This window comes from Chlorocebus sabaeus, chromosome 24 (genome assembly GCF_047675955.1).
Source record: "Chlorocebus sabaeus isolate Y175 chromosome 24, mChlSab1.0.hap1, whole genome shotgun sequence".
NCBI classification, from domain to species: Eukaryota; Metazoa; Chordata; class Mammalia; order Primates; family Cercopithecidae; genus Chlorocebus; species Chlorocebus sabaeus.
This window is the reverse complement of record NC_132927.1, coordinates 67,012,866-67,039,962: the sequence shown is the minus strand read 5'-3', so window position 1 is coordinate 67,039,962 and position 27,097 is coordinate 67,012,866. Positions and strand designations below refer to the sequence as shown.

The 27,097-nt window shown below is 44.5% G+C and overlaps 1 protein-coding gene across 3 annotated transcripts in view; it reads left to right on the top strand.

The window, feature by feature from the left end:
- TTC7B (tetratricopeptide repeat domain 7B) overlaps window positions 1-27,097 on the top strand; it is a 271,311-nt gene that overhangs the window by 80,655 nt on the left and 163,559 nt on the right. For all 3 annotated transcript variants that reach the window (XM_037984383.2, XM_007987574.3, XM_037984385.2), the window contains exon 5: window positions 1,599-1,720. In XM_037984383.2, the coding sequence (XP_037840311.1) occupies window positions 1,599-1,720 (122 nt within the window). The remainder of the gene's footprint in view (window positions 1-1,598; window positions 1,721-27,097) is intronic.

The window sequence follows — 27,097 nt, the reverse complement described above, 5'->3', positions numbered from 1 at the left end:
ACTTGGGCGTTGGCAGCATACTGATGATTTTCAGGCTCTTAGGGATGGATGTGGTCATCTCAAGAGACCTAAGAGAGAAAGGCGTGTGGCTCGGATGGCGCTGCGTGCATCTCTGGCACGTGACGGATGAGTGGAGGAGCCTGTAGTGGGTGGAAATGAGGTTCCCAGAGAGGAGGAACTCCCGGAGAGTCGGGGGTGTAGAGCTGAGGGCTAAGTCAGGACGGAGCTGGGCAATTTCTATAAGATGCTGGGATCCGGTTCACAAGCTAGGGTTGCCCACCTCATTCTTCAATGTCTCGTTTATCATGTACCTTCTACCTTTCTTTTCCCCAAAGCTTGCGGGTTAGGGAGCTAGCAATTACTTTCACTCTGTTTGGAGACTAAGGTTTCAAGACCTCTAGGATGTTTGGGGTTTGGCAAACAACGGGGTCTTTTGAAGAGCTGCTGACTCTCAGCAAATATAGACAGTATGCTTGGAGAACATTGGTTTTTACGTGAGCCACAAGTAGGCTTTCCACTGAGAAATACTTTGACTTGTGAATTTAAAGAGAGTAGCAGCAGGCAGGCGGCAGTGGCTCACGCCTGTAATCCCAGCACTTTGGGAGGCCGAGGCAGGCAGATCACGAGGTCAGGAGATCGAGACCATCCTGGCTAACATGGTGAAACCCTATCTCTACTAAAAAAAAAAAAAAAAAAAAAAAAAAAAATTAGCCAGGTGTGGTAGTGGGCACCTGTAGTCCCAGCTACTTGGGAGGCTGAGGCAGAAGAATGACGTGAACCTGAGAGGCGGAGCTTGCAGTGAGCCAAGATCGCACCACTGCACTCCAGCTTGGGCAACAGAGTGAAACTCCGTCTCAAAAAAAAAAAAAAAAAAAAAAGAGTAGCAGCTACATGTTTATGCTTCAGTATACCCAACCCAACTTGCAAGTCTTCCTCCTGATTAGTTGGCAGTCTTTCTTGCAGGGCTAAAAAAATGAAACCTTTAAAAACCCCATTATCTGTTGACAAGCTAAGAAGTCAGGTTTGGGGAGACAGGGTGTTTTGCTCAGCTCCCCCGCTTGAGAATGGAGGACTGCTACGCAGCCCAACCTCACCAGGTTGCAAAGCTGCAATGTCCCTCAGCTCTGGAGCCTGGCGAGTCTGCCCTTTTCTGGTTGATTCCAGGGCTAGTGTGGATCACAGCACTCATCAGCTCATCTTGGAGCTCATCAAGCTCATGCAGGGTGGCAGCTGCAGTCTGCCCTTTGCTAGGACCTGCTTCTGTGTCCCTCAGCCTTCCTGTCAGTATCCTGGCCTTCAGCAGGGCCTCTCCACCTCTAGTGCTTCTCATGGCACCACCGGCTCATCAGGACCCCCCAGTCTTCAGCTCTCGGTACCAGGAGGGCCCTGTGTGCCCCTGGGTTGCTTGGCTGCTTCCTGTCTAGTAGAACCATTCTCTCTGCTTTTCTAATACTTGCACTTCTACACTTGTGCCTCTGCACTGATATTTGCGTGAGGAAGTTGGTTTTTTCGGTCGTGCAGTGCATTTAGAGATAGGGTTTGAAGGAAGTAGGCTTGGATGTGCATCTGATTAGTTTTCCAATTTTCTCCCCTTCTAGGTAATACTTTCTAATATTCAAAACAGAAGCCCTAAGCCTGGCCCTGCTCCCCACGATCAAGAACTAGGTTTTTTCCTAGAAACAGGACTTCAGAGAGCCCATGTCCTCTATTTCAAAAATGGGTAAGCCTTCTTCATTTTTTTAATCCACTTCCTAAAGAAGGAAAGTAGAAAGCCTTACAATGCTGTCTCCAGTTTAGTTATCATAATAAAGGAATTTTAAATATGAACTACCATTGGAACTTTTTTTTTAAAGAATGACAGTTGGCTGTTTTTGTCTCTTCTCTACCTGGCTCTCTTGCTTTCCCATGAGATGTGAAGGTGGGAGAAGGGAGGGAGGGAACCTGAGTCACAAGTACACAGCCCCAAGACCAGTGGGGTTGGCCTGAAGGGAGCCACGCCTTCCATGCCCTCCCACGCCCTCCCTCCATGAATGGCTGGCTCTGCATGGGCCTCCCCATTTGTTAAGGAAAAAGTTAATGAATTGGAAATCCTGGCACACAGGAGCATCACCCTTTCAGTGGCTGATCATTCAGGGAATTGAATTTGCCAAATCTCAGCCAGTTTTTATGAAAGTGAGTGTGGCTTTGAAAAGTCTTTTACAAAAGATTGAAGGACATGAACGAGAGGGACAGCTCTCGAGTGCATTTGATGTTTGTTTTCCTTTTGGTGTTGCTCTTGTGAGAAATGTGCTGATTCTGTTCCAAATCTCTTCAGTTATCCCTTATTTTGACATTGTGCTGCAGGATAGATGTGCATGAAGACCAACAGTAGGTATCTGGTTCCTCTGTAGCACCCCTGTAGGCTTTGCATGGGAGGCCCCTAGAGGTGTATTCCCCTCCTCTAGAGTTAGTCCAGTAGTGCTTTGAATGGCAGAAGGGACCCAAGCCCCAGGCTCTGGAAAAATGAACAATGGAGTTGCTCCTTCTTCATTTTTAAGAGCTTCAAACCTTGGGGTGTAGCTCATGAAACTGGGATTTCATCTGCCTAGTGACCCAGAGCCGCATGCATCTATTTCCCATTAGTTGAAAATAAATGCCTTTTTCAAGTCCTATTAAACTGCTTGTGAGAGAAGGCCTGCTTTGGTCCAGAGGCCTTTGACTGAGCTCCACATGGCCCACAAAAGGCTGTGATACACACCCCAAGGTTTGCAGCCGCTCAATGGCCTTGGCACAAAGATGCTTTTGCATTCGATCTCATCTGCCACTGATTGAGATCATTTGAGCAATGGCGCATGTCCCCTAAGCTAAGATGAAGTTCTGTTTTCTTTGCTGTTATAAATAGAAGGAGAAGGGAGGGAACATGGAATATTTTTCTAGTGATGTTGCTTTTCCCTTTTCACGGCAAATGGTGGTCATCACAGAGGAGCTCCCAGCCCTTGCCCTCCTTTTCTCTAACCTGTGTCTGTATGTGTTAATATGGAGGTCCAGACCCAGGAATTAATCTCCCTGGGGGTCCCAGAAGTGCCATACCGGTACATTCAGTTGAAAATGTTTTGTGTGAGATTAATAAGAGTGGGTTGGATAATTTATTTTCATCTTTGAAGCCTGTTCCTTGGGGAGAAAGGAAGACTACTGGGCCCTGAGACACTGGCTGCCCACTGGAATCCAACTAAAAAATAATGATGAGAGGTCTGCACTAGGTGATGGATTCACGTGCCACGGATTGCTTACTGGCTCATTTCTCATTTTGTTTTACTTTACTCAAGTTCAAGGAAATGCCTGTTGATGTAGCCTTGAGGGACTGCTTAACTTTGAAGCGTTTTCTCTTTTCTTGTCCTCCTGCTCTTCTCTCTGGGCTCTAAAGACCGGTGATGAGAGATTTTGGGCCAGGTACTCTCACTCTCTTTTTTTTTTTTTTTTTGAGACAGGGTCTTGCTATATTGCCCAGACTGGTCTTAAACTCCTGAGCTCAAGGGATCTGCCTGCCTCGGCCTCCCAAAGTGTTGGGATTACAGGCATGAGCCACCACGCCCAGCCCGCTGGGCCAGGTACTCTCAAAGGTCCCTGCTAGCTGCAGTCCCTGCTGCCACTAGCTCAAGGCTGGGATGGTACAACAGTAGTCAAGAATTACTTTTAGGAGGTGGAGGTGAGGGCCGGTTTGGGGGCCACAGAATATGGACCAAGGAGAAAAATCATTGGGAGATTTTGAATATGCCAAGTGCTGTCAGGGCTGCTTGATCCATACCAGTGGGCTACTCAGGGCCCGAGGGCCACGGCCAGGGCTCATTTGTCGGTGGACGCCTACAGCAAGCGGGAACAGAATGGAGGTAACTGCTGTCCCTAAGCACCAGCAGCTTCCCACACTTCCTTGTCATGTACTTGCTCCCAGTTGTCTCACTCCTTTTGCTTTTCTGCAGTTTTCTTCTGTGTATCTGGAAGGATATAATGGACGGGATTAACTGATTTTCAGTAGTAGGAAAATACACTAGAGTTTGGCAATAAGAGATGGAATTGATGAAACACAATGTTTTTCTTTAGAAATATACTTAAATGTATACTTAGCTTTTTAGTTGTCATTCCTGAGGACTCACTGAATTACAGTCTTGAATCTGATTCTTCTACAACTCTCCCATCTTTTCCAGAAGTCACTGCTGAACTGGTGGACTTGGGCATCTCTTTCAGAAAACCTGATGCCAGGACCAGTTCCTAGGCCCCTTCTGATGCGTTAGATCCAAGGGCTGCTTTTCAGTTTGGCTTAAACACTTGTCCTTCACGGTCACTGGTCCTCACAGCGTTGCCACTCCACCGTGTGCAGTGGGCTGTGTGAGCACTATTGCCCCTATTGTTAAGAAAAATTTAGACTCACAGGGGTGTGCCTTGCTGCAGGTCACACAGTTCCTTGGGCTCCAGTCCTTTCACCACTGTGCCACTGTGTGGGAAGTGCTGCCTCTCGGCGTGGAGGGAGTCGATGGGAGGGATTAACTGTCCATCGCCCTCCCTCTGTGAGGGAGCACTTGACCTCCAGGATGGGACATCGCCCACAGCCAGTTCCCAGCCTCTGTTGGTTTGGTGATTTCTCCTGAGGCTTTCCCTCGGGTCTCACCTACAGCGCGTCACAAAGCATCTTTTTCTCCTCCCCCTCCTCGCTCGGCCTCCCTTTCTGGCTCTTCATCTTCCCCTTCCCACCCCTCTTTTTCTTCTCCTTCCCATCTTTTCCTTTCCCTGCTTCCTAGTTCCTCTCTTCCTGGACTCCCTCTTTCCTTATGAGGCGGGAGAGAACAGCTAGTTGTCATCCTGGCCGGTAACTTCCTCCGCCTCCCAGTCCCAAGTCTCTGGGCGCGGTCCGACTTGGAATGTACCCAGATCCATTTCACATCTATTTCTTTTATCCCTCTGGGTGGCAGCAACAAGCCTGTTAAGGCTGAAAAAAACATCTTGTTGAGGCTCCGCAGAGGGTGAAAGCAGAACAGTAGCCTCAGAGGGCCAGGATTGCTGCCTCCGAGGGCTCTAAGTCGCTTGTGCGAGGGCAGCTTGGGTGCTGGGTTTGGAACCAGCCCTTTCTTCCTCTGGGTCTCAGGTTCTTTATCTGGGTAGTAGAGTGAGTATCACTCACCTCGTAGAGCAGTAGTGAGGAGCAAATAAAAATATACACATGGAAGCACCTCATGGGGTGTCAGGCAAACAGCAGGAGGTAAATTGTGACTTCCAGTGGTGACGATGCCTGGCTGACTTACCAGCTGAAAGTGGGACCAGATTAAGGTCACATCCTGGTTGAAGTGGGAGTTTGTGGTGAAGGAGATGACTGAGCCGGACATTGCCAGGGCTTGGAGGCAGGGCATTTCTTTACAGTGGCTGCTGGCTTAAGGAAATGCTGCTCAAGATGCATAACCATGAGTTTGGATAACATTCTAGTTACTTTCAGAGAAAATAGGTGGGACTGACTGGTCTGACTGCGGTAGCACAGGGTATTCATTTCGCAGCCCAGCTAGCAGCAGAGAAACAGCTCCACCCTCGGGTTCCCCTCAGCCTTCTGAGAAGACAACGTTACTCCCTACTTGAGTCATTGCCGCCAGAATTGCCAGAGAAGCTTGATTTGGGCATGTCAATCAATTTTGGATTTTTACCTCTTTATAGAATCAAGGTCTTATTCTGTGACCCAGGCTGGAATGCAGTGGTACGATCCCAGCTCACTGCAGCCTCGAACTCCTGGGCTCAAGTGATCCTCCTGTCTTGGCCTCCCAAAGTGTTGGGATTATAGGCATGTGCCACCATGCCCAGCTGGGATGCCAATTAGTTACTGCAGGTTGCTTTAGGAATATTTACCCATCTTTTGTAAACAAAGGGTAGCAAAGCACATTTAAAGTAAACTTGCTTCTTGTTAGCTGTGTCAGGTGTCCTGGGTAAGCAAAACGGATTGTAGTGTGTTTTCACTGGCTTTGAATTGATTTTAATTCAGGTGGGGTGGAGATAAACTGATGCAAAAGGCAAATGACTGTCAGCTGGGAGATGCACCCTTGGGGTTGTACCATTTCCTAGGTCACATCCCCGCATGCTGCATGGGAGGCCTTGACTCAGAAAGCAGGAAGTCAGGCAGGGATGGTTCAGATCTTGGGCCCCCCTCAGGTACTTGCAGCCAAGCCAGGGAATAAAGTGGTATGGAAGGGCTTTTGGACCTCTGTTTTTTATAATCAAACAAATAGACCACTCATCACCACTATGCATCGACTTTAAAAAGCTTTCAATCTTCCCATATAATCTCTTTGCAATTGTTTAGCCCTGCTCAGTGTAACCTAGACTTAGAAGGCAGGAAAAGGAGTCCAAGAGGCCCTTCTGTGTCCTATGGGCTGCTGAGGAGTGTGCTTCCTGGGCTTATGTCTCAGATACAGCAGCAGCAGCAGCAGACAGGCTCCCATGTCCCATGTGATTGTGGGGAGGTGATCATGGTGAGGGCACCCGCCAGGACGTGAGTGTGCTTTGCTGGATGCAGTTGTCTCTCTGGGTGCTTGAGCAACTTCGCCTTTGCATTCTGGCCTTCCGGAGGTCATCTTCGCTCTTGCAGTGGTAACATGTGTTCGCGTTTAAAACTGCACACTACTTTTGACAGTACAAGTCCACTGCAGTGAACGTAAGATAATTCACACACATTTCCTGTAAGCATTTAATAACCATCACTTTTTTGTACACAACCCTCTTCAAGAGATACAGAGATGAAAAGGAAATGGGCCTTGTCATCTGGGAGATGGTAGAGAAAAGAAAAAAAGGCGAAGACATAAACATTAGTAACTTTAAAGGTTATGACGTGGTTCTATAAAATAATAAACAATGAAAGAACACCTGATCACGTAAGGGAGCTGAAGCTTCCAGGCCCATTTAGTCATGCATGATGCTGTTATCGGCTTGGCTTCTGGGGAGGCCTCAGGAAATTTGCAATCATGATGAAAGGCAAAGGGGGAGCAGGGCCATCACATGGCCAGAGTAGGAGCAAGAGAGCGAGGGCGAAGTGGGGCACCACACACTTTTAAATGAACAGATCTCATGAGAACTCACGCGTTATCATGAGGAGTACCAAGGGTGATGGTGCTAAACCATTCATGAGAAATTCACCCCTATGGTCCAGTCACCCCCGACCACTGGGGATTACATTTCAATATGAGATTTGGGTAGAGAAACACATCCAAACTGTATCACAGGGCCTACGTGAGGTTGTGGGGACAAGTGGTGAAGAGAAGAGACAAAGCCCCTGCCCTCCTAGAATTCATGGAGAACTGAGTCTCATAGAGAATTAGGAATTAAAATAAGCCGTTTCAGGATAGTCGTATGTGTTATCACTGGGGAAATCCAGGTTGCCACAGAAGCAAACAGGAGCGCTGCTCTGCTGGGAGGGCCATGGGATTCGGAAAGGGGAGTGAAGATTTGGAAAAGTGGGCTTGAGATGGCATAGATGCCTACAGATGGGGAAGCACCAGAGGGACTTGGTGGTTGGCAGAGTATGGAGTTAGAACTGCACTCGGTATTGTGTGTATTCTACCAGTCTGGCTGGAGTGATGGTTTCCGTAGACATCTGGGGATGTTCCGCTAAAGCTTTCAGCATGGGACCTGGCATGCGGTGGGTTTGCTCAGTTATTCAATGAGTGTTTGTTGAGTTCTGCTAAGTACCTAGTACTGTGCTCAGTACTAGTATATATTGGCCAATATAAGAGACATAGTCCAGGCTCTCAGGGAGGAGACAGTCTAGTGAGGGAGACAGATAATAAGTAAGTACTGGTTGTATATAATTACAAATTGGAATAGGTGCTAGGAAGTGAATGGGTGCAGTGAAAACAAATAACAGAGGGTCCCTGCTTAGATAGGGTGGCCTGGCCAGGTCTCCGGAGGAGGTGACATTGAGATGAGACCAAGACTTGAAGGGTGAGAAGGAACTAATCAGGTCAAGCACAGGGGAAAGAGAACTCCAAGGAGAGGGTGCAGAATGTGCAGAGGTCTTGACCCAGGAACGAGCTAGGTGTGTTCAAGAATCAGAAAGGAGTCCAGTGTAACAGAAACATTGGAAGGAGGAGGGTCACAGATTCTCTCAGTCTGGCTTACCCAGAAGAAGGCAGGTCCACTGTGCAGCATATAGTGGGAGAGTGATGACTGTCCAAAGAAAAGTCCCCAGGTCACCAGGACAAAGGGTAGGTGATACTAGGTGGTGAAAACATTAGATGTGTATCTTAGAGATACCACAGGGTATAGAGACCAAGAGAAGTGGATGCATTTGAGATGTCTGTTAGAACTACTAGAGTTAGGACTGCTGGTGGATTGGATTTGGGGGACAGAGGGTACGGGAAATGGAGGAACCAGAGATGACTCCCCAGTTTCAGCCTTGAACAGTTGGTTAGATGGGTGGAGACAAGGAGAGGATCAGATCTGGAAAAGGAGAAATCAAGAATTTGCCTTTGGGCATGTTAGGTTTAAGATGCCTGTGAGATGTCTAAGTGGAAGTGTCAACTGAGAAGATACACATGACCAGAAGATGGGTTTGACTTGAGTTATAAATGGAGAATTTCAGCATATTGATTATATTTAAGGCTGCAGGATTGGATGAGATCAGGGAAGGGGCAGAGAGTAAAGAGAGAAGACAGTCCAGGACTCAGCCTGAAGACCTGCAAGAGTTGGAAAATGAGTAGAGGAGGATCCTGTGAAGGAACTGCCAGAGGTGGAAGGGAAACCATGAAGGTGTGTCCTTGTGAAAGCCAAAAGGGGAAGCTGTGCTAGGAAAGAGGAAGTGGTCACCTGTGCTGAATACTGCTTAGATGTTCATAAAGAAGACCAAATTGTGATCCCTGGATTAGATGCCCTGGAAGACAACTGTGACCCTGTAACAGGAGAAGCTGGACAGGGGAAGGTGAGGAGCAGATGACACAGGATGAATTGCAGCTCTGTATACAGGCCACTTCCCAGAAATGTTCTCCCCTTCCATTTTCTTTTCTAAGGTGCAGTTCATGCTGGAAGGGCGGATGGCAGAATGATGGTGGAAGATTAAACAGCAGGCTAAGGAATAGGGAATTCATTCTCTAGGTGTGGAGAAGCCATTGGATCTGGAAGGTGGGGTTTTGGGAAGGGCCAAGAACAGGGTAGTTCATTTGGCCACCAAGAATCTAGTGCCACCAGAGCCATGTCCCCCATTTCAGTAGAATCAAGTTCATTTTACTTGGTTTTTGGCCACAGGCTACATTTTAACCTCAGCAGGAACCATACTAGGAAGGTGTGGGCGATGGAGGGAGGTACCGAGCCAGGAGGGAGTCTGTGTGAGAGCTGCCTTAACAGCTGCAGAATGGAAGTTGATGGAGCAGCGTGAGGTATAGGGCGCCTTCCTGCAGCCTGACCAGCTAGGGCCACCTTGGGGCTGCCACATGTCGCCTGGGCACTCACATGTCTGGAAGACTTGACTCACCTAGATCGCTGTTCCACGTTCTTCCTATGAGTCATTTCACTTTGCAGGGAGATCTTCGTAATAGTTGAACTGATGGTGCAGTTTCGATTCGGAAAATCCAGAAGCTCCAACAGCTGTTAGAGAGCATTTGTTCCCATCACTTCTGATACATGAGATTCAGAGAAATCCTGTTCACTAATGATTCAAACATTGATGGAGACCCTTACTAGGTGACTTACTAGTGCCAAAAACTGTTCTAAGTGAATGAGTCAGACCCAGTCCCTGGCTTGATGGAGTTTACGTATCATTGGGGAAACCATCGATTAGCAAGGTAATATGATTTTCTTCAGGGTCACACAACTGACTAGGGCAGAGCTGGGACCTGTCCTCCTGCTCCTGGCTTCCAGTTCAGTCCTCTTATCAGTTGGGCCATACTGACCAGGCCTTGTCAGTCCCTTCTTCTTGAAAATGGAGTCATGAGCAACGTAGCAATATATTACACTTGAAAATTAAGGAGCTTAAAAAGCTAGTCTATCATCTTCCAATTGGTTTCATGTAATTAAAAAATAAAAACAAAGCAAGTCTAGACATAATTATATATGAATAAAAAGCATCAGCCAGATCTTCTCTGTTCTGTTTAAATGTGGGCTAGGTCTTGCTCATCCCTTAATGCCATCAAAACCTTAGTGTGGAAACAAAAGAATCTCTAACAATTTTAATTACGGAACTCCAAAACCCCTCTTTTCAGTGATGAATTATGGGGACAGGTAATTACTTTCAGTGTACTTCACAAGTGCTAGCACTTAGTGAGGGTTGGAGATCTGATGCCATTAGAAAGCTTCCTCAGCATTCAGCAAGATGGGTGTATTTGTGTGGTCTCTCCTTGGTTTCAGCAGAAGAATGGGGTGAGTCATTCTAAGCTTCCAAAGTAGGGGAGGAGGTTAGTGATTGGCATTTAACTGTGTCTCCCAAAGGCCCTCCCTGCATGGTTTACCTCTGATATGCTGCCTCTTGGAAGGCAGGCTGCAGTTCCTTTAATCACCACCAAGAAACTGGAATTCCTTGACAAATGAACTGGTTAGGATTTGTCTTGGATAGTGGTTTTCGGTTTTAGTGGGAGCAGGAGTGGAGGAATAGATTCCTTGCTTCTTTGTTTATCCATTCATATATTTATTCATCTGTCAAATATTTACATGTTAGGAACTAGGGTCGAGACAGCAAATGGTCCCTGTGGAATTTCTAGTCCAGCAGGAGAAGAAAAAACAAGTAAATTACCAGTGGGCTATGCCTTTAGGAAAGGGGAAGATAGTGCTATTTTCTTTTCTTACCTTAGCTTTTCACCTGCAGCTTTTCTTTTAGAAAGATAGTTATATAATTTCATATCTAAAAGTCAGACTTAATTTTTGTAGCATCTCCCAGTACCTCTTGACATAACTGGAGATTCATTCCCTGGGAATTGCTAATATAAGACCTTATCAGATGGCAGTATTTTCAGAGCAGCTCTTGCTCATGCTCTGGATGGGAGTATCATGAATGAACACACAGCAGGAACACACCGTGTGGTCTGAGGGATACTGCCCTCCGCTGTTGGTTTCAGATGATGTGTTACGGCATTCACTTGTTCTACCAGTGTTTATCAGCTTCTGCTCTGAACCAGGCATTCTTTGGGCGCTGGGGATAAAATGGTGAGCAGCCGGACAGGCTTTTGCTGTTGGAGAGAAATCAGATCGTTATACTCTTGGATGTATAACTATAGCCTAAGATAGTTATAGCATTGAGGGGGAAAGGTACCCATTTCTGATAGTCCATTTTAAAATGAAATTAACCTACAATTGGTGGTTATGGGGGGTTTTTCTGAGGAAGCGACTGAGCAGAATCCTGAAGATGAATTGGAAAACAGGAGCTAACTGGCAAAGGCAAGGTAGGGTGAAGGGAGTGGTGATCGTTATTGTTTAGTCAGGGGTGTTCAATCTTTTGGCTTCCCTGGGCCACATTGGAAGAATTGTCTTGGGCCACACATAAATAATACACTAACATGAATGTAAGCTGATGAACTTAAAAAAAAAGGAAAAAAAAAAAAAAAAAAAAGGTCTGTGCATAAATCTCATAATGTTTCAAGAAAGTTTTTGAATTTGTGTTGGGCAGCATTCAGAGTCATCCTGGGCCACATGTGGGCCGCAGGCAGGACGAGCTTGGTTTAGACCCAAAAGAATCCTCAAAGGCATCTTGTCCAGCCAACTCATCCTTTATTCTCTGCTTTATTTTACTCCTTAGCATTTAACTGGCATCAAAAAATCCACTATAAACCAGGGATCTTCTTAGGTTTAGTGAAAGAATGCAACTCACAAGAATTTCATAGGCTGCCCTTGACACCCTTGACACCCTTGACATCTACTTAGCTAGATATAGAACAGAACCAAAAACTGCCAGCAGGGAAAGATCAGGGGCTTCTTTGCACATGAGTACTCCCAGCAGTCCCTACAGCCACCCAGGAGCTGCTCTGTTTGTCCCTTTTCACCTCAAGTGACAACTCAGGTGCTAGGGAATGAGACTCACACTGGGTAGGTTCGCCATCTGCCCTGGCTTAACATCTCAGGCCCCAAGTCTTCAGGGTCCTCCAAGGGATATGCTCAGTTGAAAGTATCAGTGCACTCAGGGAAGCCCAAAGACACAATGTTCCTATCAGGTATTTACAGTTCCTCCCAGTCTGGCTGCAAGTTATCAATCAGGGGCCATTTTTATCATAGGAAATGTTGCCTAGTAACATAATTGACATTGTATCTTTTTAGGCTTTCTAGGGAAACAAAGCTAGAAAGTTAACCTAAGGTTATTTTTGTTGTTTTTGTTTGTTTGTTTGAGGCTGGGTCTTGCTTTGTCACCCAGGCTGGAGTGCAGTGGTGCAGTCACGGCTCACTGCGGCCTTGACCTCCTGGGGCTCAAGCAATCTTCCCATGTCAGCCTCAAATAGCTGGGACTACAGGCGCGTGCCACCAGGCCCAGCTAATTTTTGTTTGTTTGTTTGTTTTGTAGACATGGGGTTTCACCACGTTGCCCAGGCTGGTCTCGAACTCCTGGGCTCAAGCGATCTGACCACCTGGACCTCCCAAAGTGCTGGGATTATAGGCACAAGCCACCGTGCCCGGCCAATCTGAGGTTAAATTCTCAAAACAAGAGGGAAGGAATTTAACCCTTTGCCCCCAATTGTATTTTGTCTTATTTAATTTGTTTACACTTGTCTCCCATCGGTAGAACCTAAGTTCCACTTGGGTAGGAATTTTGGTCAATTTTGCTGGGAACAGATCCTTACCTGTATGTCCCAGTGTCTGGTATATAGTTGTGCATCCATGAATGAATGAAAAAATGGATGCACTTTTCATTTTCAGCTGAGACAGCTGTGGCTCGTAGATGTCTCCCTGAGAGTTGCATATTGTCTGTAAAAGTAGTTGGTGTAACACCTGTGCATGTTGTGCTAGGTGCTGGGGATCTAAGGCTGAATAGCACAGCCCAAACCGACTTCATGGAACTTACTGCTCCTATTCTTGATTCTTTGTGGTAAAGCGGGAGATACACTACGGCCAGCTAGGTCTTCCTGGATATGATCTCATTCTGTTAAAGGAGAATGGAAAGTGCTAGGCATCAAATAATTTCCTTGACCTTAGCAAGAAATAACACATTTTCTGGAAAGATCACAGGGACCTCTGCTTTCTACCCTGTCTTTGCGGTTGGAGGGAAATACAATAGCGGTGGCTTTATTAAGTTCCTCAATCTGGCTCCGACAGAGTCTTTTCTGGGAAGATCCTAGCCTGGTGGAAGCTTGGTCTTGTAGGCCTCCTTCCGAGGAGGGTGCCTAACCCACACATCTGGATGGGATTCCAGAGTTCCCGCAGCAGGAAAGGGAGCTATCATCTTCCCTGGTTTAGTTGTTGAGAACATTTGCTCCCACAGCCTCCCAGACTTGAACTTTTTTAAGACTTCAAATATGTAGCTCTTCAAGTCGAAACCTCATGGGGTGCAGCTGGACAGAGAAGCCCATAAGAGAGTTTAAGTGTGGCCTCTGCAGGCTGCCCCTCAAGGGTAGACCATTGAAATAACACATGTGTGTGGGGACAAAGGAATTCATATCCTGTCTGGTCAAGAAGGAAGCCAAGTTTCACCCTCTCTGAGCCTGTCAGACTGTGGGGAGCTGTCTTGGTAATTTAGTGACATCTGCATCACAGAGGGGGTCCAGATGTATCTGTTAGGGAAGGAGGGTGGATGGGAAGGAGAGGAGGGGGAAGCATGCATCCCTATTCTGGCTCTGACCCAGAGCAAAGCTCACTCACCTACCTGCCTTTTCCCTTCCCAGGTTTAGGTGTCAATTGCATTCGTGTTTTACACGAAGGTGGGCTAGGGGTGGGTACCTAGCCCTTCTCAAGGGATATTTCCTACCTGTTTTTAAAAAATCATCTTTTTCCTCTCCATTCTTTTTTTGCAGCGATATTTTTAGTCAACTGTTAGAGAAAATTGCAGAGATTGAGCTAAAGCCCAGAAAAATGACTGAGACATCTTGGGATAATTTATGACTTTTCTTAGGATACACTAGAGCCTTCTATTGAAAATGAGAGGGGAAATAAATTTTTCTACAAGTACTCACCTTTATATTTATATGGCAATGTCTGCCATAGACCTGCCCACCAATGAGGAAATCTATAATATGATTGTATGTTCTCATAGCAAATTCCTACATTAAATTACAGGGTTTAGAAAAGTCATGGATTATTTCTTTTTCTTTTTTTTTGAGATGGAGTCTTGCTCTGTCACTCAGGCTGGGGTGCAGTGGCGCGATCTCGGCTCACTGCAAGCTCCGCCTCCTGGGTTCATGCCATTCTCCTGCCTCAGCCTCGCGAATGGCTGGGACTACAGGCACCCGCCACCATGCCCGGCTAAGTTTTTCTATTTTTAGTAGAGACAGGGTTTCACTGTGTTAGCCAGGATGGTTTCGATCTCCTGACCTCATGATCTGCCCACCTCAGCCTCCCAAAGTGCTGGGGTTACAGGCATGAGCCACTGTGCCCAGCCAGATTATCTCTTAATTGACATTTGTTTTTTCCACCTTCCTCTGTATTTTGGGTTTGAATTCTTACTTTTTATTTATGAATGCCTACTGGGGAGGTTTGGCGTGGACACGCTGTATCTTTTTTTCCTGCTAGCTCTTCCTCCTTCTGCCTCCCCTTGGCATAATTTGCATCTTCTGCCTCTCTGTTCTGGCTGACTGATGGTTGTGGTAGCTGGTTCTCCTCTGAATCTCCCTGGCAAATTAGCAACAGAAGCAGCGATCCCTGCATCCTGGAAATAAGCAGTTAAAATACCGGGAAGAATCTAAAGCTATATTTCTTCTGAAGAATACCCAGAAAAACTCATTAGCCAGGCTTAGTAAAACCTGAATTACTGATCTTTTTAAAAGATGCAATTATACTGCTTTCAAGTACATTTTGAGTTAGTAAATTAAACACACATACACACACAAAAAAACAAACAAACAAAAAATTTGCCTACTCAATTCCATGAATGTTTATTGAGAACCTGCTGGGTAAGCTCTGGAGATATAAGATGAACAGAAAACGTTCTCTGAGCTATGGGACAGACAAGGATGTCAATGGACAAAGATTCCTTGCTTGGCCAAACTTTAGTCACACTTCTGAATCTTCTGCTAGGCCCATCTGTACACTTCTGTGTAAAATCCAGTTTTAGCAAAAGAACCTGTGAAGTCATTTTAGCCAGAATCCCCCATTCTCTAATATCATCCTCAGTGTCTAATTGGGTTCCTCAGCCACTGTGATCCCCCAGGTGCTGTCTGATCACCCTGGCCCGTCTTCAGCAGGAATCCTGTTAGATTCATTTAGCCAGAATCTTTCTTACTCCTCATGTTTCCTCTTAGTGATTTTCCACCCACTGACCCCCACCCTCCTTGGCTGTAAATCTTCACCTGTTTAGGCTGTGTTTGGAGTCTAGCCACTCCCTCCCTCCCACCGCAAGACCCAGTTGCAGTGGTCCCTCTGCCTATCGTGATGGTCCTGAACAAAGTCCTCCTTACTCTGCCTTAACAAGTGTCATTGAATAATTTTCTCTTCAACTCAACAAATAATTATATCACCCTGTGAAAGGCAGTGTAATGAAGGTGTGTACTGGGGGAGAAGGAGAAAGGAGAGGAGGAAGGCAGAAGTATTATAGTTAACTACTTTGGTGAATTCATTAGGTTTCTTAGAAGAATTAACAGTTGAACTTGGTCTTTGAAGGCGGGATAAAACATACCATCTGACAAGGGTCTTGGGAGAAGTGGGTGGGGTGGTGGTCATGGTTGAGTGCTGAATCTACGAGGCCGGAGACACTTTACGTGCTCGCGAGAGGCCGTGTTGTGCAGCACTGACTCCCGATTCTGTTCCTGGGTTCACATGCTTGCTCTTCTGTTGACCAGCAGTGTGACCTGGGCAAGTCCCTTCACTTTCTCTCTGTTTCAGTTTCTTCATCTGTAACTGGGGATAATAATAGGACCTACTTCATAGGATTATTAGGCTGATTAGGAGAGTTAGTAATTATAATGTGCTTTGAACACATTATCTTTACACATAGTAAGTACTATATAAGGATTTGATAAATAAATAAATAAATAAAACCCTACAGAGTAGAGGGTTTGCCAGCTCCCATAGAGAGAAAGGCAGGAATTGGCAGCTAAGAAATCTGGGAAGATGGCAGCACCAGTGGCAGCATAGTTTTGGGGGTTCTGCTATATCTACATAAAAAAAGACACAGCAACTAGAGAGCAAACCCAAAGGCCCAGGAACAACGTTTAGAGCTAGACTAGGTGGCAGAGTATCCTCATGAGCCCCAACAAACCAGCTGATGGGGACACATTACCAACAGCCTCACAGCTGGCATATTGTGTGCATTTGTGTGCAACAGGGCATCTGATGGGCCTGGGAACAGGAGACCCTGAAATAGCCATCACGTATTTACTGGGAAGCTTGTCTGGCCAATTTGAGATTAGCAGCTGAAAATGAAAGGATTTTTGCCCAGCAAGGTCTAAGGGGCCAGAGCAGTCACGCCCTTCTGATGCCTTGAAACTGACTCACTTGGGCTCTCTTCTGGGACTGGGCCCTGCTACAAGAGCTGCTGCTGAGAGATGAGTGAAAATTGATCAAGCAGTGATGTAAGAGATGAAAGAATGAGAAAATAGACATGAAAATTGGGGAGGGGGAGATAGCCAGGAATTGTCATAAAGGAAGCTGCTATATTTTTTAAAGCAGCTTTGTTTGTGTATAATTTATATATTTAAAAAACCTATAATAATTATACAATTTGGTTGTTTTTAATAAATGTATACAGGCCGGGCATGGTGGCTCACGTCTGTAATCTCAGCACTTTGGGAGGCCGAGGTGGGTGGATCACCTGAGGTCAGGAGTTCAAGACCAGCCTGGCCAGCATGGTGAAACCCCATCTCTACTAAAAATACAAAAATTAGCCAGGCTTGGTGGCAGGCAGAGTACTGTAATCCCAAGTATTCGTGAGGCTGAGGCAGGAGAATCTCTTGAACCCAGGAGGTGGAGGTTGCAGTGAGCCAAGATCACGCCATTGCACTCCAGCCTGGGCTATAACCTCCGCCTCCCAGGTTCAAGTGATTCTCCTGCTTCAGCTTCCCAAGTAGCTGGGATTACAGGCATGTGCTACCACACCCTCTAATTTTTTTGTGTTTTTAGTAGAGATGAGGGTTCTCCATGTTGGTCAGGCTGGTCTCGAACTCTCGACGTCAGGTGATCTGCCTGCCTCCGCCTCCACCTTCCAAAGTGCTGGGATTACAGGCATGAGCCACCGCACCCGGCCTATGTCTCACATCTTTCACTTGGCATAGTGTTGCTGAGGTTCACTCCCATCGTAGCATGTATCAGCAGGTCACTCCTTTTTATTGTGGAGTCGTCATTATTATTACACTGTATGGATATGTTTCATTTTTGTTTATCCATTTACCAACTGATGGACATTTGGATTGTTCCTGCTTTTTGACTATTATGAATGAAGCTGCTATGAACATTCATGTGCTGATCTTTTTGTAAACATGTGTTTTCATTTCCCTTGGGTGGATTCATAGGAGTGGGATTGATGGGTCATTTGGTAAGTTTGTGTTTCACTTTTTAGGAAACCATCCAACGGTACTGTTTTACGTTGCCGCCAGCGATGTATGTATGGGAGCTCCAGCTTCTTTTTTTCTCTTTAACTCTTGGCATTGTCAGTTTTTTGAATTAGAGCCATTCTAGTAAGTTTGTAGTAGTATCTCATTGTGATTTTAATTAATTTACATTTTCCTAATGATTAATGAAGTTCAGCAAATTTTCATGTGCTTCTTAGTATTCTTGCTGGGTACAGTGGCTCATGCCTGTGATCCCAGCACTTTGGGAGGCTGAGGTGGGCGGATCTCCTGAGGTCAGGAGTTCAAGACCAACCTGGCCAAAATGGTGAAACCCCATTTCTACTGAAAATACAAAAATTAGCGGGGCATGGTGGTGTGCACTTGTAGTCTCAGCTACTCGGGAGGCTGAGGCACAAGAATTGCTTGAACCCGGGAGGTGGAGGCTGCAGTGAGCCGAGATCGCTCCACTGCACTACAGCCTGAGTGACAGAGTGAGACTCTGTCTCAAAAAAAAAAAAAGGTATTCTTAGTATTCTTCTGTGGTGAAACGTCTGTTCAAAACTTTTGCCCTGGTTTCAATTGGATTTTTGTATTCTTATTTAGTTGTTGAAAACTCTGTTCTTTTCATGTTGGATTGCATTGACACGTTAGTAAAAAAATAAATTAATTTAATATAAACATAAAGGTTTCTTTCTAGAGTCTCTATTTGTTTCATTGATCTATATGTCTGTCTTTAAGCCAATACCATACTGTCTTGAATATAGTAGCTTTATAGTAAGTTTTGAAATTAGGTAGTATAAGTCCAACTTTGTTCTTTTTAAAAATTATTTTGGCTATTTTCAGGCTTTGACATTCCCCCATAAAATTTAGAATCAGCCTGCCAATTTCTGTCAAAAAAAAAGGAAGCCTGCCAGGATTTTGATAAAGATTGTACTGAATCTTTAGATCAATTTGGGTAGAATTGACAGATTCACAGTAGCAAATCTTCTAATCCAACCCCTCTCCATTTATTTAGATCTTCTTTGATTTTTCTAAAAAATATTTTGTAGTTTTCAGCTTTTGTATTTTCTGTTAAATTCATTCCTAAGTATTTCATTCACTTCATGTGATTGTGAATTGAATTGCTTTCGTAATTTCATTTTCAAATTATTTTTTGTTATTGAAAACTTTTGATTTTTATATATGGATGTTATATCCTGCAAACTAATCTCTTGAATTAATTTTTATAATTTTGTAATAGATTGCTTAGGGTTTTTACATACAGGATCATGTCATCTGTGAATATAAACAATTTTACTTCTTTCTGTTCAATCTCGATACCTTTTATTTCTATTTATTGCCTTATTGCACTGTTGAGAATCTGCAGTACAATATTGAATAAAAGTGGCAAAAGCAGACATCCTTATTGTATTCCTGATCTTAGAGAGCATTCAGTCTTTCACCAGTAAGTATGATGTTAGCTGTAGGTTTTTGATAGATGCCTCTCGTCTCTAGTAATATTCCTTGATTTAAAGTCTATCTTACCTGATATTAATATAGCCACACTACTTCTCTTATGGTTACTGTTAACATAGTATATTTTTTCATTCTTATATTTTCAACCTATTTGTGTCTTTGAATTAAAATATCTCTATCTCTTATATGTAGCATGTGGGTGGATCTTAGGTTTTTTAATCCAGTATAAACCTTTTTGCCTTTTGAATGGAATGTTTAGTCATACACATTTAATGTAACTATTGATGTGATTGGATTTACACCTACTATTTTTACCCTTTGTTTCTGTCTCATGTCTTTTTTGATTCTTCATTCCTCCTTTCTACTCTTTTTAATGGTTGTTAAAAAATACTTTTTAGTATATCATTTAAATTCCTCTGTTGATTTTTAACCACATTTTTTTGGAAAAAAAAATTTCTATTTTCAGCTGGGCACAGTGGCTCATGCCTGTAATCCCAGCACTTTGGGAGGCAAAGGCGGGTGGATCACCTGAGACCAGAAGTTCGAGACCAGCCTGGCCAACAAAACAAAACCCTGTCTTCACTAAAAATACAAAAATTAGCTGGGCATGGTGGTGGACACCTGTAATCCCAGCTACTTGAGGGGACTGAGGCATGAGAATTGCTTGAACCTGAGAGGCAGAGGTTGCAGTGAGCTGAGATTGCACCACTGCACTCCAGCCTGGGCAACTGAGTGAGACTCCATTGGAAAAAAAAAAAAAATTCTATTTTCTCTATGGATTATAACATATATCTTTAAACTATCATAGTCAATTTCAAGTTAGTATTGACTTAATTTCAGTATCAGCAACTTTACTCCAATATAGTTTCATTTCCTCCTGTCCTCTTTGTGTTATAAAAACAATGTAATATATTAATTTTCCCTTTACACAATGTTATTTTTTACAGAAATTAAACGAAGAAAAGATAAAACAATATTTATACAGTCTTTCATATTTACCCACATATTTACATTTCTGATGCTTTAATTAGTTTATTCCTGTGTATTCCTATGACCCTCTGGTATCATTTGCTTGTCATCTGAAGGCTTCCTTAAAATTTTGTATTGGGCAGGTCTACTAACAATGATTCTCTCACTTTTTGCTTGGTGGGAATGTCTTTATTTTTTCCTCATTTTTGAAGGATAGTTTTACTGGATATAGAATTCTTGATTGACAAGGTGTTGTTGGTTTTGTTTTTTCTTTAGAGTTTGAATACAGCCATACCTCAGCAATATTGTAGGTTTGGTTTCAGATTATACAATAATCTCAATAAAGCAAGTCACATGAACTTTTTGATTTCCCAGTGCATATAAAAGTTATATTTACACAATACTGTAGTCTGTTAAGTATGCAATAACATTATGTCCAGAAAAAGGTACATACCTTAGTTAAAAAATACTTTATTGCTAAAAAATGCTAACAGTCATCTGAGCATTCAGCAAGTCATATCTTTTTGCTAGTAGAGGGACTTGCCTTGATGTTAATAGCTGCTGACTGATGGGGTGGTGGTTGCTGAAGTTTGGGGTGGCTGTGGCAATTTTTTGAAATAAGACAACAATGAAGTGTACCACATCAATCGACTCTTCCTTTCATAGAAGATTTCTCTGTAGCATGCAATGGTGTTTCATAACATTTTACCCATGGTAGAACTTTTTCAAAACTGGAAGCAATCCTCTCAAACCCTACTGCTGTCTTATCAACTAAGTTGATATAATATTCTGAATCCTTTGTTGTTATTTCTTTTTTTTTTTTTGTTTTTGAGACGGAGTCTTGCTGTGTCACCCAGGCTGGAGTGCAGTGGCCGGATCTCAGCTCACTGCAAGCTCCTCCTCTCGGGTTCACGCCATTCTCCTGCCTCAGCCTCCCGAGTAGCTGGGACTACAGGCACCCGCCACTTCGCCCGGCTAGTTTTTTGTATGTTTAGTAGAGACGGGGTTTCACCGTGTTAGCCAGGATGGTCTCGATCTCCTGACCTCATGATCCGCCCGTCTCGGCCTCCCAAAGTGCTGGGATTACACTTTGTTGTTATTTCAACAGTGTTCACAGCATCTTCACCAGGAGTAGATTCCATTTAAAGAAACTTATTTCTTTGTACATCTGTAAGAGCAATTCCTCATCCATTCAAGTTTCATCCTGAGATCACCATAGTTCAGTCATATCTTCAGGCCCCACTTCTAATTCTAGTTCTCTTGCTATTATCACCATGCCTGCAGTTACTTCCTCCACTGAAGATTTGAACCCCTCATAGTCATCCATGAGAGCTAGAATCAATTTATTCCAAGCTCCTGTTCATGTTGATATTTGGACCTCCTCCCATAAATCGCTAGTATTCTTAGTGGTATCTAGAATGGTGAATCCTTTCCCGAGGTTTTCAGTTTGCTTTGCCCAGATCCATCAGAGGAATCACTGTGGTAAACAGTAAGTCAGAATTACTCCTTGACCCTTGGGCTGCAGAATGGATGTTGTGTTAGCAGGCATGAAAACAACTTTTATCTCCTTATACATCTCCATCAGAGCTCTTGGGCGACCAGGTACATTGTCAATGAGCAGTAATATTTGGAAAGGAATCCTTTCTTCTGAGTGGATCTCAACAGTGGGCTTAAAATATTCAGTGAACCATGCTGTAAACAGATGTGCTTTCATCCAGGCTTTATTGTTCCATTTACAGAGCACAGGCAGAGTCAATTTAGCATAATTCTTAAGGGCCCTAGGATTTTCAACATGGTAAATGAGCATTGGCTTCAACTCAAAGTCACCAGTTGCATTAGCTCCTACAGGAGAGTCAGCCTGTCCTTTGAAGCTTTGTAGCCAGGAGTTGACTTCTCTGTAGCTATGAAAGTCATAGATTCCTTTTTCTTCCAATCAAAGGCTGTTTCATCTATGTTGAAAATCTGTTGTTTACTATAGGCACCTTCATTAATGATCTCAGCTAGACCTTCTGGATAACTTTCTGTAGCTTCTGTGTTAGCACTTGCTGCTTCACCTTGCACTTTTTTTTTTTTTTTTTTTTTTTTTGAGACGGAGTCTTGCACTGTCACCTGGGCCAGAGTGCAATGGTGCGACCTTGGCTCACTGCAACCTCCGCCTCCTGGGTTCAAGCTATTCTCCTGCCTCAGCCTCTGGAGTAGCTGGGATTATAGGCACCCACCACCAAGCCCAGCTAATTTTTTGTATTTTTAGTAGATACGGGGTTTCACTATGTTGGCCAGGCTGGTCTCAAGCTCCTAACCTCGTGATCCACCCGCCTTGACCTCCCAAAGTGCTAGGATTACAGGCGTGAGCCACCGCGCCCGGCCACCTTGCACTTTTATATAATAGAAACAGCTTCTTGCCTTAAACCTCATAAACCAACCTCTGCCAGGTTCAAACTTTTCTTCTGCATCTTTTTCACCTCTCTCAGCCTTCAAAGAATTGAAGAGAATTAGGGCCTTGCTCTGGATTAGGCTTTGGTTTAAGGGAATGTTGAGGCTGGTTTAATCTTCTATCCAGACCATGCAAACTTTTTCCCTATGAGCAGTAAGTCTCTTTTGCTTTTTTTAAAAAATTATTTTTATCATTTGTGTGTTCACTGGAGTAGGCTCCTTTAATTTTCTTTGAGCAGCTTCCTTTGCATCTTCAACTGGACTAGGTATTTGGTACAAAAGGCCCAACTTTCAACCCATCTTGGTTTTTGGCAGACCTTCCTCACTAATCTTAATTATTTCCAGCTTTTGACTTAAAGTAAGAAATGTACAACTCTTCCTTTCACTTGAACGCTTAAAGGCCATTGTAGGGTTATTAATTGGCCTCATTTCAATATTGTGTCTCAGGGAATAGGGAAGACCAAGGAAGGGGAGAGAGATGGGGAAATGACTGGTCAGTGGGGCACATATACAACATTTATTGATCAAGTTTGCCATCTTATGTGGGCATGGTTTGTGTCACCCCCAAACAATTATGGTATTATCAAAGATCACTGATAACAGATGATGATATTGATGGTGGTATTGTTAGTATTATTCTGAAACTTCTCATACAACATGGAATAAAGTTATGGAATGTTCTAATTCCATCATCCCCTGTGTCCTTGAGAACAAATATTCTTGCTATGGAAGAAAGGAAAAACAGATTTAAGATAGAAGTAGTCTAGGAAAAACTAGTCCTGAATTGGAATAATCAAATTGGAAATATCAGTATGAAATCTGAGGTATCTGTGTCTATGTGTGTGTGTATATAAGTATGTGCATATATACACATATATACATGTTTGTGTGTATGTGTTTATATGTGAGAGACAGAGAAGGTCTGGCTAAGGTGACTGGCCCATTAGCAGTGAACATCTCTAGCTCCTAGATTTTGATCTTGAAATATCAGATTTCAATAAAAGAAACCTCATGCCAGTTCTGGGGCAGGAAATATATAAGATGAGCTTGGAACACCTTTACCTACATCCGTAGAGCAAAGAAGCTATCAAAGATTCCAAGGTCATTTTAAAAAGACTCAGGTCAAATACAGGACAGTTTGAATTTCAAGAAGGGTAAAAATTGCAATAGACTAATCAAATAAGCTTAAGTTAGTGAGTTCTGATTCAGTATTTTGAAAACTAAGCAAATAAATGGAAAACATAAAACATTTTACTATGTGTACTAAGCCACTGGAAAGCCAAATATTAGACGAAACATCTTATAAAAATTATTCCAGCTAATAAATGAAAATGCAGTGGGAGAATTAGAACGCCACCACTTAGTAACTCCCAGGAGATTGATGCTGTAAGTGTTGAACATCAAGGGCTGCTAATGTCAGAACAAGAGCACAACACTGCTGAAGTCTTGCCAAAGGGATCGACCCTGAATTGATCAAGCCTCCGGATCCAGCTGCCAAATTGCAGGCAATACGGAGAACAAAGGCATGTACTGAACTGTAGCATGAGTGTGCAGTTTTCTAGCCAGTGGGAAACTCTATAGGCTGTTCAGATTTTCTCTAGCAGATAAGTTGTAAGAAAAAGAGGTGGGGTGGGGGGGGGTGTGTGTAAAGTAAGAGTGATTTTAAAGAACCATCAAGTGAAAAAAAGTGGACAAGGCTATAGTGTAGGGATGCCTGCGTGAGTAACGAAGCAATTAAAAAATTTGGAGTAGTTGTTACTTTTAGATGGAGGGAGCTGTTCATTGGGATGAGGTGAATGGCAGTGTCTTTATTTTTTTGGGTGGTGGTTACACGGTGTGTGCCTTCTAATAGTCCCCTACGCCATACAATTGTTTTATGTGGCTTTCTTTTTTTTTTTTTTTTTTTTTTTTTTTTTTTGAGACGGAGTCTCGCTCTGTCGCCCAGGCTGGAGTGCAGTGGCGCAATCTCGGCTCACTGCAAGCTCCGCCTCCCGGGTTCACGCCATTCTCCTGCCTCAGCCTCCCGAGTAGCTGGGACTACAGGCGCCCGCCACTGCGCCTGGTTAATTTTTTTCTATTTTTTAGTAGAGACGGTGTTTCACCATGGTCTCAATCTCCTGACCTTGTGATCCGCCCGCCTCGGCCTCCCAAAGTGCTGGGATTACAGGCGTGAGCCACCGCGCCCGGCCAGCCACCGCGCCCGGCCACTGTATCTATACTTCGTAGAACAAAATATTAAGGAAGAATTGAGGGGTCAATGAAATATGGGCTACAACAGTACCCAGCAGAGGGCAGGGGAGGGAATCCCTGCCCTGGGAACCCAGAGGCCGGGAGTCAGGTCCCGGCTCAGCCCCTCTTGGAGCTGTTGGGCCAGACTCCCTTCTTCTCTCTCTGGGACTCAGTTTCCCTCCTTATCAGTTGTGAGTAACGAACTCCTGCCTGCGTCACTAGGTTGGTTGGCAGAACATCTGGAATAATGAGTTGGAGAATGGCATGGAAGCAGTTAGTGGTATCTCAGAAGAAGATGATGGCTGACCTTTCCTGGGCAGTGACTGTGACCTTTCATCCTCACTAGAGCCCCATGAGTAGGTGTGCAGCTGGATCGTACTCCATTCTAGTGGGAGGGACCCTGTCTCTGTCCCGAAGGAGCGCAGTCTCTTGTGGGGACTTCCTGGATGAGAGAGTGGAATAATTTTCATTACTGTGTCAGTGGTTTATTAGTAAGTGGCAGTTCCTCTGGATGGCTTAGAGGGGCTTGAAAATAGCTTATTCCCCTGAGCAAATTAAATATTCTCCTCACAGATCATGTTTGCTCTGCTGATGTGCTTAGCAAAGCTTTTTTTTCTGTATAGATAGAGCCAAGGTAAACCTGAGCTTCCTGTCTGAGTGAGTGAGTGTGAACTCTGACTGGGAAAGCCAAATAAATGAGGTCCTGTGCGATGAAAGAATTTCCTTTAGAAGACTGACTTGTGGTCCGAGCGTCTTCTGTGTTGTCGCCATCTTATCAGTGTTAGTCTGTTTCCCCGTCACCATCTTTCTTCTGAGTCCTGTTTCTGCTATGAAGCTCAGACGCCTCAGCATAAATTCTCTGCTGTCCCGTTGTCACCCATTCCCAGTGGGATCCCATACCCTTCTTTGCAGCCAAATGTGTCTAGGTACAGAGACTTCAGCTGGCCCATGCCGCTAGGAGCCTTCCCGGGCTGCTCTCCTGTCCCTGGGATGCCTTTGTTTTGTGTCATAAGAGGTAGTCACATTTTCCAGTTTGACTGCAGGCTTCTGCCTGACAGGGGTCTTCATCTTTCCTAGCACTGGCATCAGATAGGGCCTGAGTTCAAATCCCAGCTCTTCTGCTGTGGGCTGTGTGATCACGGGCATGTTCCCTGATATTTCTAAGCCTGTGTTTCCTCATGTATAAAGCTACAATTGAGAAGAAGAGTTTGGGGTAGTGCATCATAGAAACCGGTTCTGATTCTGCACTGTTTTCTATTAACCAAAGGTTCACAATCACACCAGTGGCTGCTTTTGGCTTTCAGCCAGTAAATGTTTGTATGTGGAATGAAGGGCCGGGTGGTGGGAAGTAGCAGCTGGTTGGGGAAAGATGGGGGATTCATGTGTTTTTGAGCATTGAGTCAGGAGCTTTCCAGGTGCCATCTCATTCAACATGGCACGTAGGTGTTAGTCCTGTTTTGCAGATGAGGAAGAGACAAGGTGAAGCCCGTTGGCCAGTCCTTCCCCGTCTCAGTGCATGCCTGGCATCTGGTACTTGTTCCCCTTGCCATGTTCCCAGATGGCTCACATTCCGCGCTCACTTCCCATCCTTCTTCTCATGAGCCTGCTCAACCTTTGCCCTTTTCGTCTTCTCTCCCCAGCAGACTCGCCTTTCCCAGGCCCAAGCGGGTTATCTGGCCCCACTCATGAGAATGTGTGAGAATCCCATCGGCACCATGCTGCCTCAAACCAAGCAGCACTGCTTCATTTCCCCAAGAAAAATAGAGGCTTTTATTTACCAATGTAACGGTGAAGAGCGTCCCTTCCCTGTTGAGTTTCTGTGTTACGGTTTCGAGTTGGAGGCCTGTGGGCTTGCGAGGCCTGTCGTCCCACAGTCTGTCTTCACCCACCTCTGCTACCTGCTCAGCTTCTGGAGCCATTTGGACCGCTGACCCCTGCACATTTAATGGTCTTTTTTTCCCCTTTCTTTCAAATGATCCCCTTGAATTTTTTCTCACTTGTCCTAGCTTTGAAATACGGTCTCCAGAGTTGTGTTGGAAATGCAGTTCTCCTGTCTTCTGCTAATTGAATGGAAGTGAACGTTGCTGTCTTATCCTCGCACTCGAACTTCCAGCTCAAGTGCCTGTGGTGCGTTTGGAGGGACTGTCCTCCCCTTAAGGTCCTTTCTGCCTTCTTTTCCTCTCCGCAGCCCAGTTGACCGGAGGGACAGGGTGGCCAGAAGTCCTTTTCCTATGTGACTTTGCCACTCAGAATTGATGAATGAAGTCATTTTGTTAGGACATTTCTACCTGCCAGATTGTCTTTTTTCTGCACTTTTCGGGACTGTTAAAAACGAATATTGTTGGCCTGTGTTCATCAGTGTTCTGTGCAACTAATTGAGCCCCGTCTTATGAAGCAGG